General features: G+C 38.9%; 1 protein-coding gene across 1 annotated transcript in view; it reads left to right on the top strand.

The window, feature by feature from the left end:
* ITGA1 (integrin subunit alpha 1) overlaps positions 1-18203 on the top strand; it is a 121597-nt gene that overhangs the window by 86612 nt on the left and 16782 nt on the right. Inside the window, exons 15-24 of the mRNA XM_074952532.1 lie at positions 473-603; positions 3802-3968; positions 4288-4424; positions 6157-6267; positions 6887-6972; positions 7167-7302; positions 12627-12707; positions 15707-15783; positions 16552-16641; positions 17787-17898. Coding sequence (XP_074808633.1) covers positions 473-603; positions 3802-3968; positions 4288-4424; positions 6157-6267; positions 6887-6972; positions 7167-7302; positions 12627-12707; positions 15707-15783; positions 16552-16641; positions 17787-17898 — 1128 coding nt within the window. The remainder of the gene's footprint in view (positions 1-472; positions 604-3801; positions 3969-4287; positions 4425-6156; positions 6268-6886; positions 6973-7166; positions 7303-12626; positions 12708-15706; positions 15784-16551; positions 16642-17786; positions 17899-18203) is intronic.

Here is an 18203-nt window from a genome sequence, read left to right on the forward strand (position 1 = left end):
GTGTACCCCACGGAGCTGAACCCTCAAGACCCCCCTCCCCAATGGGCAGAAGCCCCGAGCCCTGGCAGGTTCACCCCGCAGGGTTAAAGCCTCGAGACTCCCCTCCCCACTGGGCAGAAGCCCTGAGCCCTGACAGGTGTGCCCCATTGGGCTGAAGCCTCGAGGCCCTGCTCCCCGCTGGGTAGAAGCCCCTACCCTACCACCCTGCTGTAAGACAGAGGTCCTGAGCTCTCCCTCCCCCCAGTCTGGTAGGTGGAGAATGGGGAGGTGCATGGGGGGGCTCCGTGAGCCGCACTTTAATGGTAAAAGAGCCGCATGTGACTCGCAAGCCACAGTTTGGCCACCCCTGGTCTATAATGAAAATGCAGTGTTAAAATTCTAAAAAGCCTATTCACACCCAACTTGTGCATCCTTAATTTTTTGATATATGAGTTGTTGTATACGACATAAAGCTATTAATTCTTTTTCATAGCATATTCCATCAGGTGGAGATGGGGAAAAAGTGAAATTTTTTGGTCAGTCTATACATGGAGAAATGGATTTAAATGGTGATGGTCTAACGGATGTCACTATTGGAGGCCTTGGTGGTGCTGCCCTCTTCTGGTATGTATATTAAAAGCATTTGTTTAAAGGGCAAAACCCTAATCACCTGTAGATGGTTGGATGTTCTCTGTTGGTAGATGAAAGGTTTCGTGTTGACTGTTTTCCTTATTCCTGTACTGTTGTTGTATTAATTTAGATGGAATAAAAGAGCCTAAAGAGCCATAGGCATTAATATGACCTGAAACTTTCCAACATTAAACAGAGTTAAACAAGGTTCAGGGTTTGGTACACAGAGACCTCAGCTTACTTACTTTGTGCCATGGCAAACAAACCATTAAGCATCCTTTTAACCTTTTATTAAAGGTACAGAAAAATAAGGAAAAGCAGTTAAAGCATTTGAAATGCAAAGCCTTAAATAAGGTTTTCATTTTAACAACATTCCTTGTTCCCTGGAGAGAGTCTTTAGAAGGAATTCCCACCTCCAGCCCATCTCCCCCCACACCTTGTTCGACAGTTTTATAGGTGGTAATAACTGTTTTCTTTGGGAAAAGAGGTGGGCTGGAACTTGAGCTGTTGCTGCTGCTGTTATTGTCCATCCTTTCCCATTTCCTAGAAGACCCAACAAGTTGGGGACACACACAAAAGTGGGAGAGAAAAAAATAACAAAGAGAAAATACAGCTTCTCTCACTTGCAGCCTCACTTCTGGAGAAACACAAGCACGGCTCATGGTCTTGTCAGTCACTCCAAGACCTGGCAAATTTGTACCAACATTGTGCAGTTTAGGGCATTGCATTTATCTTCCTGTTTCGTGACAGAGGCTTAGAGCATTGTTGCAAAATATATAGTCTTGGCCAACTAAGCTAGACTCTTGTTAGACAGAAGGGAAAAAGGAGAGGGATAGGAAAAAGAAGAAATAAAGTGGGGAAGGAAAAGAACATACAAGTCTCACATCCCAGGTAGTATTTGGGATTTAGCCAAAGCCAGTGGAGGTAGTGATGTAATCTGGTTCCCTCTCTCAAGTCTGGTCTAGTCAGGACATCTTTCAGGATTAGAAGACAGTACGAGTAGCAGCCATGATAGTGAAGCTTGCTCCTTTCGCAGTCAACCAGCATCACAGTAGCTAGCTTTTCCTCTCGCAGTCTCTTTTTGAGGACCCCAAAAGGGGAATGATGAGCAGACTAGTCCTCTCAGTATTGTCCATCTATTAGGCCTAGTTTCTAGCACACCAATTTTGGTTTACTGATTTTCAGTTCTAGACTTTTCTTGTTTACAAAGCAGGATCTTAACACATTCCTTGAGTTATATTAATAGGCCTTTTTGTTCAGACTAATTTATTTTTTGTCACCTTTTTGCATCTTTTCCCATCAACATTTGCTATAGGTTATTGTGACATCTTTTAAACTTATGCCTTACTTTTTACATTTGACCTTACAATTAGGGTAAATTTGCAGGCCCAATTATTATAGGAGTGTGTGTGTCCATTAAAATAATAGCACAAGTTAAGCACCTAATTAATTAACATACACACTCCAGATTGAAGGGTGGACTATTGCAGGAAAACTATGTATCTCACCTGTGTGTACTTGTTTCATCTCATATTTTAGAATTATCTATGGATCTTAATATTTTTAATGTCTCCCTGAGAGGAGGAATAATGAAAAAATGAAACTTGCTATATTATAAAAGGAAACATAATTTTAAAATTTTTATCTAAACAAAAAGACCCTATTCTTTTAGAATGTAGACAAAATAGAACCTGCAACATTTTCACTGAACTAACTGTGGCTTAAGATGTAATGGCAAAATTAAGCATACATTACATCTAAGGTCAAAAGAATAAATAACAAATCCAGCACTTCCTATAATAATAATAATAATTAAACATATAAAATCCTGTTCTAATTTAAATGAACACCTGAGACTAAATTCAGTATTGGTGCTGAGTTTGTGATTACTGTCTGAATGACAGCTAGTCTATTCTAAGCAGATCCTATCTTTTGTTTCCCCATTTTTCTTCTTTCCCCTTCCAACCTACTTTTGTCTCATCTAATTGTCTTGTCTTTTAGGCCCCAGTTTCGCAATGGAACCACTCACAGTGGGTAAAGTTAAGCATGTGTCTTTGCAGGATCAAGGGTCTTAGCCTGTCTTTCTTTGGGGCAGACTCAATGTTAACAACCCCAAAAGGTCAAAATCATGAGTCAGACTCCAAAAATCATCAGATTTTCTTAACAATCATAAGAAATTTTAAAAATAATAAGTTTGGGGTCTTCTTATTTACATTTTGGCCTTTTAACCATTAAGGTGCCCTTGGGTTACATTTTCAAGCTTTTCTTTGTGACTACAAAGACTAGAAACTTCCTTTTTGTTTTTAAATGACAGCTAAGATTCTTACCTAATCAGTGATCCCCAGGAGCTGGGGTTTTAAGCAAAATACCAAATATCACAAGACTCTTGACAAAATCATAAGACGTGGCAGCATGGGGACTGTCATTTACTATATATGCCTGGTTCAACAGAGGCCTGACCTGGTTGAGGCATCTAGGTACTTCAACATTAGATAGGTTAAGTCATAATAGTGAAAGCAGTTACAACTTCTGAAGCCAATGAATGTTGTGCCTATTTATACTGGGCTGGATTTAACCTTGAAGTCAGTGAAAGTTTTCATAGACAAATCAGTGTTGTCTTATAAAAACAGAACAGAAATCATCATAACAAATAATGCTTCTCCCAAGACTTTGCCAACCAGAATTTTGGACTTAGAACTACTTTTATTTTTTGCTCTTAATACATTTTATGTTGCCTCAGTGTGGTTTTAATTTGCTGGCTTTTACATACTTTGCAATCATCAGAAAAGTAAGAAGTAACAATCATTTTGGATAAAAATTTCAAAAGCTCCAAAATGACTTAGCGGACTAAGTCCCATTTTCAAAGTCCCTTTGACTTGCAATGAGATTTAGGCTCCTAAGTACCTAACAATCTCTTTAGAAAATGGGACTTAGGCTTCTGTCACTTAGATGCTTCTGAAAATCTTATCCTTTGTGCATTTCTATGGAAGGTCTGAAGAGTATTTCAGTAACTGCTCCTTTCCCATTATACAGTATACCTTATAGTATGTATAGTGTATGTCATTATCTGCCTATATCACTGTATGTATGTTCAGTAATGTACAGTATTGCACAGTTTGACAAGTTTGTTTTTAAAATGCTAAAAGATTTACATTATTTAAGTATCTTCTTTCCTCTTGGTGTTTTCTTAAGGTCTCGTGATGTAGCTGTAGTAAATGTTTCCATGAATTTCACACCCAATAAAATCAATATCCAAAAGAAAAACTGTAATATGGATAAAAAAGAAACAGTATGCATAAATGCCACAATTTGTTTTGAAGTCAGACTAAAGTCTAAAGAAGATACAATAAATGAAACCAGTAAGTAGACAGCAAGTCATTGAATCTTTGCATGAAAACCTGCTCTATTTGCATTTGAGTTTGTTTTGGTTTGTTTTTTGGTTTTGGTAGGTTGGTTTGGGTTCCCTCCTCCCCCCAAAAAACAGCATGCAACTCTGAAATGATTATTTTTTTAAGTTTGATATTCACAATCTATAAAAATATTAAAATTGTTAAAATTTTATTATAGTTTATTTTTAAAAAAACAGCAAAAATAAATGGGGAGAAAAAAGAGTAGGGAGATGTCTATCTGCTTATAATCCTATCCACATAGGTTTTATTATTTCAATTATCTTTGTAGGTATACAGTATTGGGCTACGCTTGACTCACAAAGACAGATATCTCGAAGCTTGTTCATGGAAAGTCAAGAAAGGAAGATACAAAAAAATATCACTGTCAAAGGGTCAGAATGTATTAAACATAACTTCTACGTGTTGGCAAGTAAATCATATAAAGTGGCTATATTTTCTCATTGTTACACTACAGTTATCTCTAAGTGCATTTTTATTGCATTAATGCTAAAATAGATTAAAAAGGCTCCTTACATTCACGATCATTGTCAATAGCCGGTATACACATTATTAATCAGTTTCATAGTATTAATATTTCTTTGACTATATATTAAATTCTCCTAGCTCAATTTATTTTTATTTCTTTGTTGTTTATATTTAAAATCCAAATAACACATTTGGGCTGAATTCATCAGCCATGTAAAGGATGGTGGTGATGACTTAGGTGTGAGCAAAAGAGTCAGCTGGAAAATGTGAGATGAAAGTGTAATTTGCACATTGGTGCAATTCTTTGCTAGTGTAACTCTAATTAGGGTTGGGACAGAGTATGTGTGAGATGACCAGAGCTAGACCTCTTTACTATAAAAAAATAAATGTAAAGCAGTTAGCAGTTCATATGAAAGGTCCGTTATGATCATTGGTTTTATAGAATCATTAGGGATTTACACTATTCGATACCTATTCTTAAAACATCTAGGGCTGAATACTCAAAAGGATTTCGGCATTGTCATACTGAGCCCAATGACTGGCCCAACTGACTCTTTAAAGGGGAAAGAATGAGAGCACAAGCATGAGAATGACTCTGTAGCCTGATGCTTGGACTACTTACCCAGGATATGGGAGACACAGCATCCAGTCCCCCTGCTCCAGTGATTCTTTCATTATTTATCCACAGTGCAATTTCATGAACAGGAGAGACAGAGTGACTCCCTATATCAGAATATCCCATAGTATAATGGTTAGAGCACTCATTTGAGAGGTGGCAGCTCCTCCTCCTCTCCACCCCTCAAGCTGCTTTGTGTAAGCTCACCTATGGGAGCCCAATCCGTTAGGCAGCCTGTGAGCACATCTACTGCATCAGGCCTCTTGGGGGAGTTAGGGGACCAAACACTTTTCTTCCCATGTTCTGTGAATCACGCAAGGGCTTAGGTGGGAGATAGGCATCTGGACGCTCACAGGGAGGCAGCAGTGCACTTGCTCAGAACACAAGTGCCTAAGGAGCTTTTACAGCAAAAACTCAGGTGGCGGGCGAGTTGAGATGCCTACAAGGTCATTGGGAGTTTTGTGCATCGCAGTGGTCCGAGAACTGGGACCTAGGCTCCTAACATAGGGACTTAGGTTCCTAACTCCTGTTGTGCACCCATATCCTAGCAACTCCACAGTTGCTTGCCGAAAAAATTACCCTACTGGTATATGATGCATAAGATTTGCTTGAACGTGCAATATGTGTAAGAATAATGGGCACAGATTCATCCCTGGCACAAAAGGGCACTCCATTCATGTCCGTGGGCCTCGTATCTGCCTATTCCAGGGCTGCCTTTGAAGAATAAGAAGTATAAAAGTAACTGTAAATGTTGACGCATTTAAGATCTTGAATGATCGTGCATTGGTAGAGGGATGGACTAGATGACCTTTTGTGATACTATGGGACATGTATTTTGGAGGTTTTGGTTGGAAACAAGCTGGTCGTCATTAGCTAACTAGACCAAGTTGTTCCTTTTTCAGATATTTTTCCTACACTGTGGTTCTGATGAGAATGAGACTGAAAAATATTGCATTTGGGGGGATCTCCGTATTTATTCTCCTTTAGAGGCTTCCATACCAATGGTGGTTTTAAGGGAAAATGTCATAAAAACAGTTTCATTTATTTCATTTCTAGGACAAGCCTGATTTTCAGAACTCTGTAAAGGTTTTGTTGGAGTTCAATTTTTCCAACCCAGAGAATGGGCCAGTTCTCGATAGTGACCAGCCGAAATCAGCGTATGAATATGTAAGTCATTAAGATTCATTGCTAATATCTAGAGTATTTAAGCTGAGATTCACCCGTCTCCAGACAGCTCCTGCAAGGCCTAGAGCTGGATGGCTTAGTCCATAAATTGGCTAGGGCTGGACAGTGAGGGTGGAGGGGCCAGGCTGGGAGATGCATTCTCCCATGAAACCTCCATTGGTGAGGACTTTGACTTCAGTGGCATTTGAATCAGGTTGTGAAGCTCTAACTGAATTTTAAAGCTGAATGACCTGCCCATAGGACACTCCAGCGAAAGGAGGCAGCTGTATCTAGTCTACAAATTAGAGCAGGGGAATGTGTCAGGACTCATTGGTACTACTCACAATTTTGCCACTGACTCACTCTGTGATTTTGGGTAAATCACTTAACCTTTCTGTTCATCCATGCATAGGTATCCCTCTTCTGCAGCTGGGTAATAACACCCAATAATTTCATAGGGTAGCAGGAGGCTTCATTAACTAATACCAACAAAGGTCTCCATGACAGTCAAACAAAAGGTGTTTTATAATGTAAAATACATAATGACTTGAAATGCTGATACTTAGATTTTGATTATACTTATAACAAAATGTGAACACAACTATCAATATTATTGTTGCAGATTCCTTTCACAAAAGACTGTGGAATCAAAAATAAATGTATTACAGATCTCGTTCTGATTATAACAACAAGTATAGCTGGAGACAGGTAACTACACTGAAACTTAATATAGCTGCCATACTAATAAAATAGAGATTCTGTGTTCTGATAGAATACTGGTGATCAATGTTTTCTCAAAGACAAAACAGTATGGCCATGGGGAAAAAGTTCCATTGCTTAATTTTTTTTATCAGTTTGTAAAGTAAAGATAATTAACACAATTATTTTATTTTATTTTACAGTTCCTCTCCATTCATCATAAAGTCAAGCAATGATAAGTTCAACGTGCTACTGTCTGTCAGGAATAAAAAAGACAGTGCCTATAATACCAGAGTTTTAGTACAGTACTCTCCAAACATTATTTTTGCTGGAATTGAGGTATAGATTTTTCAATTTATCACAATCTGGTGGAGAGATTTGAGGGGGTTGGTCTATTAAGCTGCTAAACTAGGGACATCAGTTTGAGAATTATCATGGGACTAAATTTCTTAGGCCAGTGCAAACCAAGCACCATTATGGTCTTTAAGGAAATGGGTGAGAAACAGTACTGTTCAACTGAGGATGGTGTCAGAGCAGTGAAGATACATAGGGCCTAAATCTGCCTTCACTCCCACCAGAGAGACAAGCTGGGTGAGGTAATATCTTTTATTGGACCAACTTCTGTTGGTGGAAGGGACAAGCTTTTGAGCTTCACAGAGCTTTTCCTCATGTTCTTCAGCTTTAGCCTGGACGCTCTGGTTATCTTCTCCAGACCTGAGGAAGAGCTCTGTGAAGTTTGAAAGCTCATCCCTTCCATCAACCGAAGTGGGTCCAATAAAAGATATTACCTTACCCACCTTGTCTCTCTTATATCCTGGGACCGACACAGCAACAGCAGCAAAGCAAATTCACTTACATCAGGAAGACGATGTAACTCTTTTGACTTAAAGGAACCATATTCATTGGTGTAAGTGAAAGGAGGAATCAGTTCCATGAATGCAGTCTTGGAGGAGGCTCTGCATCATATCATCATAGTCAAAGGGCAAGAAGGAGCACCTACAGCAGCAACAGTTGGGAAGAGGGGATTATGAAATGCACGGGAAGGGGAGAATAACAATATGTGCTTTGCTGACATTCTGATGTCAGGGGTACGGGGAAGCACCTTATCAGTTAAAACAAATATTAATAATAAACATGTGATGACCTCAGAGCTATAGAAAATTAATGATAAACAATTCTGAAGTTACCAAGATGATTGGTTTGATTAGATGTCAAGAATTTAAAATGTTGTTGATCTATTTATCCTGGGCCTGCTTTTTAAAAGTGTGCATGTAATTATGTGCCTAAGTTGTGTACACAGTTTCCACCATTATATGTACAAATCAAGTATTTGTGCATACAAATGGCCAGTTAGATCCAGTGCTTGATTGCATGATTCCTGGTGTGTATGAAGTAAATGCTAGATTTATATGGAGTCATGGTAATTGTGCTTGCAAGTAGGCGTGATTGTGCATGCATTTTTGTGCATTCTGAGTATGAAACAAGAACATTATAGGAGAAGTGTAAACAAGCCAAGACAGCTGGGAAAGCAGAAGAATTAAAAGCATTGCACAAAGCAGTGAGGAAATCACAAATGTTGGACAAGAAAAGTTTTGGAATGAAGACACTCAACAACTGGCAGGAGCAGCAACAAAACAAGATATGAAAACAATATACAAAAAGGTTAAGTTGTATAGAAACACAATCAGGGCAATAATGCAAGTTGTCAGACAGCCTCCAGTGAATTAACAACCAATGTCAAAGAGGTGATTAAAGTCTGGAAAGGAACATTTTGACACAATGCTGAACCCTGTAGTGGGAATATGGATTAAAGATGTCTGCTGCTTTCATCAACTTCACAAAGGCATTTAATTTGGTTTGGAGTAAAGTATTGTGGAAAGTAGTAACATCTATATGGAGTTCCAGCTAGGATAACCGCAGTGAAAAAAGTTATGTATGAAGTCTCCTGTACTTCTGGTGGAAGATTAAGCATCTGATTCAAGTAAGAGGGGTGTAAAACAAGAGGGCATGGAATAACCAACACTATTTATCATGTTCCTAAATTAGATGTTAAGAATAGTAGATGAGATGGAGGGTGTGACATTGTGTGATCTAGAATTAAGTTCTGTAGCTTATGCAGATGACATTGTACAACTGCCAGACACCTTTGATTTAAATATGATACTCTTCACTACCAGGGAAAATTGGTGTAGTCAACTTGGACTTACAATAAATGCCAAGAAGATGAAGTGGTCGCATCTTGTGAAATGGACAATAGATGAAGTGTTGAAATGCAGCAGTGGTGAAGCCATTGAACAAGTGAAATTTTATGTGTACCTAGGAAGCTTGATCATTGTCGATGGTTCCATCAAGGTTGAGGTTAAAACATGTACTTTGACTACCAAAGTGAAAATTTATCAAGCGAGTTTATTAACAGTAGTACTCTGGAAGTAGCTGCATTAAATGAAATGGATATCAGAAGGCTTTAGGCAGTAGAGATGAGAGTTCTTTGGAAGATGGCAGATATAAAAAGTGGGATGATGTTAAAAGAAATGAAGTTAGGAGGAGACTAGAATGTGAAATCGGAGATCGTTATGAGATTGGCTGCAATCAAAAATATTATAATGGTGGGGACATTGGACAAGATAAACGGTAGAAAGGAAGCCAAAGAAAATAATGCAAAACACAACCAGGGTCAGTCAGACCTAGAGGCTGATCAGACTTGGTGATGGAACATCATACATAAGGACATGACCAAGCTGGGCTTAGTGGAGGTACAAATCATGGTCCAAAATGAATCATAGGACTGGAAGGGACCTCGAGAGGTCATCTAGTCCAGTCCCCTGCACTCTTGGCAGGACTAAGTATTATCTAGACCATTCCTGACAGGTGTTTGTCCAACCTGCTCTTAAAAATCCCCAGTGATGGAGATTCCACAACCTCCCTAGGCAATTTATTCCAGTGCTTAACCACCTTTTGACAGTTAAGAAGTTTTTCCTAATGTCCAACCTGAACCTCCCTTGCTGCAATTTAAGCCCATTGCTTCTGGTCCTATCCTCAGAGATTAAGAACAACAATTTTTCTTCCTCCTCCTTGTAACAACCTTTTATGTACTTGAAAACTGTTATCATGTCCCCTCTCAGTCTTCTCTTTTCCAGACTAAACAAACCCAGTTTTTTTTCAATCTTCCCTCATAGGTCTTGTTTTCTAGACCTTTAATCATTTTTGTCACTCTTCTCTGGATTCTCTCCAATTTGTCTACATCCTTCCTGCAATGTGGCGCCCATAACTGGACACAATGCTCCAGCTGAGGCCTAATCAGCACGGAGTAGAGCGGAAGAATTACTTCTCGTGTTTTGCTTACAACACTCCTGCTAATACATCCCAGAATGATGTTTGGTTTTTTTTTGTTGTTGTTGTTTTTTTTTTTTTTTGCAACAGTGTTACACTGTTGATTCATGTTTAGCTTGTGGTCCACTATGACCCCCAGATCCTTTTCCCCAGTACTCCTTCCTAGGCAGTCATTTCCCATTTTGTATGTGTGCAACTGATTGTTCCTTCCTAAGTGGAATACTTTGCATTTGTCCTTATTGAATTTCATCCTATTTACTTCAGACCATTTCTCCAGTTTCTCCAGATCATTTTGAATTTTAATCCTATCCTCCAAAGCACTTGCAACCCCTCCCAGCTTGGTATCATCTGCAAACTTTCTAAATGTATTCTCTATGCCATTATCCAAATCATTGATGAAGATATTGAACAGAACTGGATCCAGAACTGATCCCTGCGGGACCCCACTCATTATGTCCTTCCAGCATGACTCTGAACCACTGATAACCACTCTCTGGGAATGGTTTTTCAACCAGTTTTGCACCCACCTTATAGTAGCTCCATCTAGGTTGCATTTCCCTAGTTTGTTTGAGAAGGTCATGCGAGACAGTGTCAAAAGCTTTACCAAAGTCAAGATATACCATGTCTACCACTTCCCCACCCCCAGCCCCATCCACAAGGCTTATTACCCTGCCGAAGAAAGTTATCAGGTTGGTTTGACACAATTTGTTTTTGACAAATCCATGCTGACTGTCACTCATCACCTTATTATCTTCTAGATGTTTGCAAATTGATTGCTTAACTATTTGTTCCATTATCTTTCTGGGTACAGAAGTTAAGCTGACTGGTCTGTAATTCTCCGGGTTGTCTTTATTTCCATTTTTATAGATTGGTACTATATTTGCCCTTTTCCGGTCTTCTGGAATCTCTCCAGTCTTCCATGACTTTTCAAAGATAATCGCTAATGACTCAGATATCTCCTCAGTCAGCTCCTTGAATATTCTAGAATGCATTTCATCAGGCCCTGGTGACTTGAAGACATCTAATTTGTCTAAGTTATTTTTAACTTGTTCTTTCCCTATTTTAGCCTCTTCTGATCCTACCTCATTTTCACTGGTAGTCACTATGTTAGACGTCCAATCACCACCAGCCTTCTTGGTGAAAACCGAAACAAAGAAGTCATTAAGCACCTCTGCCATTTCCACATTTTCTGTTATTATTCCCCTCCGCCCCTCATTGAGTAATGGGCCTACCCTGTCCTGGGTCTTCCTCTTGCTTCTAGTGTATTTGTAGAATGTTTTCTTGTTACCCTTTATATCTCCAGGTAGATAGATCTTGCTTTGTGCCTTGACCTTTCTAATTTTGTCCCTATGTACTTGTGTTAGTTGTATATACTCATCCTTTGTAATTTGACCTAGTTTCCACTTTTTGTAGGACTCTTTTTTTTTTTTTTTTTTTTTTTTTTTAGATCATTGAAGATCTTCTGGTTAAGCTTGGGTGGTCTCTTCCCATACTTCCTGTCTCTCCTACACAGTGGGATAGTTTGCTCTTGTGCCCTTAACTTTGAAAAACTGCCAAATGTCTTCAATTGTTTTTCCCCTTAGAGTTGCGTCCCACAGGATCTTATCTACCAACTCCCTGAGTTTGCTAACGTCTGTCTTCTTGAAATCCACTGTCTTTATTTTGCTGTTCTCCCTCCTACTATACCTTAGAATCATGAACTCATCATTTCATGATCACTTTCACCCAAGCTGCCTTCCACTTTCAAATTCTTAGCAGTTCCTCCCTATTTTTCAAAATCAAATCTAGAACAGCCTCTCCCCTAGTAACTTTCTCCACCTTCTAAAATAAAAAATTGTCTCCAATACATTCCAAGAACTCATTGGATACTCTGTACCCTGCTGTGTTATTTTTCCCAATAGATGTCTGAGTAGTTGAAGTCCCCCACTTCACCACTGAATGGTGACACTGTACTGCTCCCCATATTTGTAAAGATGCTTTGGGATGAGAAGAGAATTCTTTTGCATGTATGCATATTTTAAACTCAAGCCCTATGCATTTTGTGAAGTTCTCTGTACACTTTCACTGATGATAATAGTAATTCTGATATAACTTTATATAACAATATTATGATAAAAATATTTTACATATGTTATGAAACAAAAATGTAGAAAGTTATATCCATTAACAATTTGAATTTTAGATTATGATGATTATGATGATGATGGAATGTAACTATTGCAAAGAATATGTGCTATACTTCTGGACTGTTTAATTTTTAATTAACACATTTTTTAAAATGTTTCACATAAAAGTGAAATCACTCTTGTAATGATGTGACTCTTTCTGTCTAGGGTATACAGAAAGATAGCTGTGAATCCAATCACAATATTACCTGTAAAGTGGGATACCCTTTCCTAAAGTCTGGAGAAGAGGTAGGAAACTGTTAATGGAATATTTTTGGAGAGGGCAGCAGCCCTGTATGGCAGCTGTCCATCCTGAGCTTTGCTACATGATCAGTTATGTATTTATGCACCAATTAAGCTTCTAGATGTAAATAAATCTCAAATAACTCCATGTCAATGAAAAAAGAACTCCTTCCCTCCCCCCCCAACACACACACACACACACACCTCACTGTGCCTCCCTAAAATAAGACTCAAAAGGTCCACTTTCTAATATAGATTTTGTCTCTATGGAAATAGCCATGTAAGATCCAGGAAATGCCATGATGTTCCCCCCCCCCTGCACATTTAACTCTCAATTCTTCACGGAAGAAACCTAGCCTCTATAATGAATGGGGAGAGATAGGTACCTTAGAATGTGATTCACAAAAGCCATGTGTGAGAGAGGTGTGTCCTAAACCCTGCCCCTTTCACAGAGATAGTTGTCTCATTCCAGGATGCAGGGACGCACCTGGCTCTGCTAGTCAACCACAAAGAGAAACCCCTCTCTTGGAATCAGGCAGTTTAGCCACCTAAATTGGGTTTTGTGAGAATGAGTTAGGCATGTGCCTCACTCACACAAAACAGGAGGTTAAGATGACACCCACCTTATAACTTTTAGCTCAGTGGTTATGGCATTCAATTAAAGAGCGGGAGCACTGTGCCTTAAGTATCCCACCTTCCAGGTGGATGCCTTAGCTAGCAGGTTACAGAGTCATTCTCTCTCTCTGTCTCTCTGTTTCTGGCCCTATGGCTCTTTAAGAATTTATTCACAATGAAACAACTTCAACGGGTGAGACTAAAGGAGCCCCACATTGAAATATCCCCATCAGGCAAAAGGGGGAGTTGAATCAGGGTCCCCCACATCCCAGGTGAGTGCTCTAACCACTGAGCTAAAAGTTATAACATTGCCGCCGCCACCGCCTTTTCCATTCTAAATGGGACCCAACATGATGATCAGCCTATGAGCACACCTACTGAATGGGGCCTCACATGCGAGATAGGCAGGCAAACGTCAAACTTTCCCCAGTTCCAGATCGCTCTGGGGCTTACTCAGGAGATAGGTGTCTGGATTCTTCCACTGAGGCAGCAGTGCACATGCCCAGAGAGAGCTTTTACCCTGGAAATGTAGGCACTGATTTTACATGCCTAAGGGTTCAGCAGGAGTTTTGTGGCTGGCTCTACCACAGGCCCTGCCCCCACTCCACCCCATCCCACCCCCTCCCTGGAGCCTGCCGTGCCCTTGCTCCTTCCCCTTCCCCCACAGAGCCTCCTGCACACCATGAAGCAGCTGATTGGGAGGGAGGGGAGGCGCTGATTGATGGGGCTGCTGCTGGATGGGAGACGCTAGGAGCTGGGGGGAGCTGATGTGGGGACTACTGATGTATTACTGCGGCTCTTTGGCAATGTACATTGGTAAATTCTGGCTCCTTCTGAGGCTCAGGTTGGCCATCCCTGAGCTAGATGAAAGAAAATTTCCTATAACCTCAACATTTTGCATAAGAAACATACCTAGAGACCTGGAAGTAAAAATGTTTAAACAATTGTAACCTATTTCTTTATATTTTAGGAATAAATTTCTGGTAGCCCAGATGTATTCTTTGGTGATTAAATCAAATGTCCAAATGCAGCACTTTAAATTTGGACTTCAGTGTTTGTAAAATAGCTTAAAATAAGGACAATCAATTGCACTTAAATTGCTCTAGGATAAAATATCTTATTCCTTTTATTTTGGGGTACACCAAATCTTGTGCAGATATAATAAATTACCTTAGATTCTCTCTCACACACCAACATACACACTTTTCCAATTCCAGTCTCTGAGCAGTAGCAACTAGATAAACTGTTCTTTCCATGTAGACAAATCAGGACAAACCCCACTTATTATTCCCATTCACAGCTTCTTAAGAGTCTTCTCATTTTACTTTCCAGCTGTTATTGTCAGTTTGTCTGTGGCTAGAGTCCTTCAATTCCCACTCAGTCTGAAAACCTAGATGTTTCATACCCTCATTTGCATTCAGATATTAATTCGTCTAATTGGCTGATAAACAGTCCCAGTAAATTCCTGTTCTAGGCCTCTTCCTGCCTTCCTTATATGCTCAAATTGCCCATACAGTGTTCTCTGGATCACTTATACTAAAGTTGTGCACACGTTTAAACCAATGGAGAAATAAAGAGCTTGAATTCAAATTCCTTTAGATTAACAAATTGTAAGATTGTTATATCACATAATTACCAAATGCTACATTTTCATTAAACCAAAGCAAAACTGCTACGGTGTAATCTGTCTAGTGATGCTGAGAGGTGCATGTTTAGAACAGAGCTTCCAAAGCCTTCCAAGTGACAATGTTATGTTATATTGGCCTTAATTATAGTCATTAGTAAATTGTTGTAAAATCCAGGATTATTTATTTGTTTAGATTTCTTAAATACATTTAAAAAATACCTATTCAACACTCTAGGCACCTTTGCCATGTATTAAAAATGCCATCACATTGGTACGAACAGATGCAAACCCAGCAGCCTCTTCTAAATGAGAAGGGAAACAGCCCATACCAGCTATACTACCAAGGCTTTGTATACAAATCCCTCCCTAAAGGCCTGATAGCTGTTGTACCAGGCTCTCGGGATCAACAGATGTGGAATTCTTAAATCAAGGAAATTAAATTTACAAATTGGAATTTAAATATGTAATTTTATTTTAATTATCTTTTATACACACATTATATATTCAATTTTATTCTGAGCCACCAGTTTTGAAAAATTGGCCCTGCAGTGTAATAACCTGATGGCTATTGGATTTCCTTTTCATTTTGGGCAAAATCCTGAAGTCCTACTCGTTCAGTTAGATGGACTGAAAACTGAGTATGGACTCCAAGATTTTTGACTTAGGAATTTTGCCAGTTTTCATCTGAATACATTTTAATGTTTAGCTGAGTATTACTCTCCTTTTCTTAGTATCTTTTTAAAATATGTGTTTTCTCCCCCAGATTTCTTTCAGAATAGTATTCCAGTTCAACGCTTCTTATCTTCTGGAAAATGCTACTGTTCAGGTGTATGTAACAAGGTTAGTTACCAAAATTGCTTTTATATCTCAAACTTTCCTTTTAGTTACTGTATAGCTTGCGCTCCAGCTGGTATGACAGAGATGGGGGGTTTTGGGGGGGCGGGGCGGGTTGGTTCAAAAGAGAATATTAAATGTCTAGAATGGCCAGCTTTAGAGATGTACAGAACTATTGGTTTGTTTGAGGCTATCAAATGATGTGGATTAAATAAATGGACATTCATTTATAGAGGCCAATGAGACAAGTGACTCAGATTTTCTAGCCTCAACCACAGAAGACATCTGTTCTGATAATAAAATTACCATACATTGTAACACAATTTGCAGTCTCTGCCAAGGAGAGAGGCCTAGGCCTCAAATAGCAATGGTGTTGCAGCAAGTCAAGATTGAGGTGCCTTGCCATAGCTGCATGGGTAAATTGGACTGCACCTGCCTGTAATATATGGTGTCACAGGAAATTACAGGGATTGTGTGATGGAGATGGCCCCTACTTGATATAATGTAGCTATTTTCAATCTACTGCAGTTTGTATTCTCATTTCTACAAGGGTGTAATTTTGACTTTGGCCTAATGCAGTATGTACCTTTTACTTACTGGAAAGAGCCATTTCAATTTATTTTTAAAAGACCATAATTAACTTGAAGTGGTCAGTGGGATTTTTTATATGCACAGCTGCAGGTATTTCAGTCTCTCAGAGCCCTCCCCACCAACTATACATACTGTGTACTGAGGAGTATCATAATCTGACCAGAGTGGTATGTTTTGTTCTAGTGACAGTGAAGAACCACTTGAGACCCTGACTGACAATGGAGGAGACGTTAGAATCCCAGTAAAATATGAAATGGGATTAATATTTTTAAGGTATTGTTTTTCTGTATTTAATTTTCTAGTATGGGATACAGCAGACATTTAAAGAGACTATTGTGTGGTTTTGCTGTTAGCTTGTACTTGGTAGTGTAGACAAAAGACAAACACTGGTTTTGTGAATAAAAAGCAAAGGGTTTATTGAAATGGATCAGTCACTGTCAGTAGCAGGCTGCAGCCACTTTTTATGTATCTACATGTGATTTATAGGATGACTAGTGCAATAGCAGCTTTCGCTGACTCTCATACTTTGTTCTGTTTATTCAGAGGTGTGTCACGTGCGTTAGAAAGCACAGCTTTCCCCTTGTAGTGAAAACTAGCATTTTGTATTGGCCCTCTATTGTTTTTTTTTTTTTTAAGGTTTCATAAATTAGCCTTAATTTCCAGATTCTCAAAAGCCTTTTATCAGTTCACATATACATTTTTAATTCAAGGGGTCTGCCATAGTAAAGATATATTCTTTGTTCTCAGGAACAGTTGAAATTCAGTTGAATTCCATTGTTAGAAATATGTGTGCAGGGTATGCCTACATATATCAATATGGGATGTGCTGTGTGTATATTTGTATATGTAAATGATTAGGCTAAATTCATGCCAACTGGGATTTTCAAAGCATCTGAAGGCAGTTAAGTGCCTAACTCCCATTTTTGCTTCTGAAAATTTCCCACTCTTTGTGTTACTTTGTTGACTTAAATCATCCCTAATAAATGGGTGTCAAATCTAGCTTTGAATACAGGTCCTCCCCATATGGAATAGAGTTAAATTTGACCCATCTGTTTTTATCCACCTTTTCTCTTTTCTGTTTGTTTACTAGGATTCTGCCTATTTCGCATGGCACTAGGGTTGGAGTGAAGTACTGCTCCATGTGAGCAAGGCAGTGTAGAGTCAGGCCTTAAATCCATCTTTCTTTTATGAATGATTTGTTCTGATATAGTTTTAACCAAACAAGGGATTTGTAATGTACATTATACTTAAAAAGACACAAGCACTTCTTAGAAAACCAATGACTTGTGCATTAATGGAAATAGTAGCACACTGTAATAAAACTAGCCCTGAAGGATTAACTTAAAGTAACAAAAAGTTCTCTAGAATTAACTTAGAGTGCATGATTATAAAGGTTTTGTTATTTTTTTAACCCACAGTCATTTGAAAGATCCCAAAGAACCCCATATTATAATTGCCGCAAATGATACAGTTCCTGCTGTTATTAATACAACTGAGAACATTGGGGATGAAGTTAACATAAACTATAAGGTAAGAAACAGGAGCTACAATGACACTATAAAGGGACTAGTTCTGTTTTTGAACTTGGTTGAATGCACTTATGTCCTTTGCTAACCTATTACCTAAGTGTCACATTTGCAACATATTAAACCTCCTACAGCAGCATTTTGTGTTTTTTGCTTTCAAAATATTATATATCAGCGGTATTCAAATGTGATCTGTGGGCCATGGAGCCATTCAAGACGGTCAGTGGGAAAGCATGTGCCATTGAAACTAGAAGCTTCCCTTAATTCATTACAGTTTGTACTTATTTTTGAAAATTGATATTTCCAGAA

This window comes from Natator depressus, chromosome 5 (assembly GCF_965152275.1).
Source record: "Natator depressus isolate rNatDep1 chromosome 5, rNatDep2.hap1, whole genome shotgun sequence".
In the NCBI taxonomy this organism is placed as follows: domain Eukaryota; kingdom Metazoa; phylum Chordata; order Testudines; family Cheloniidae; genus Natator; species Natator depressus.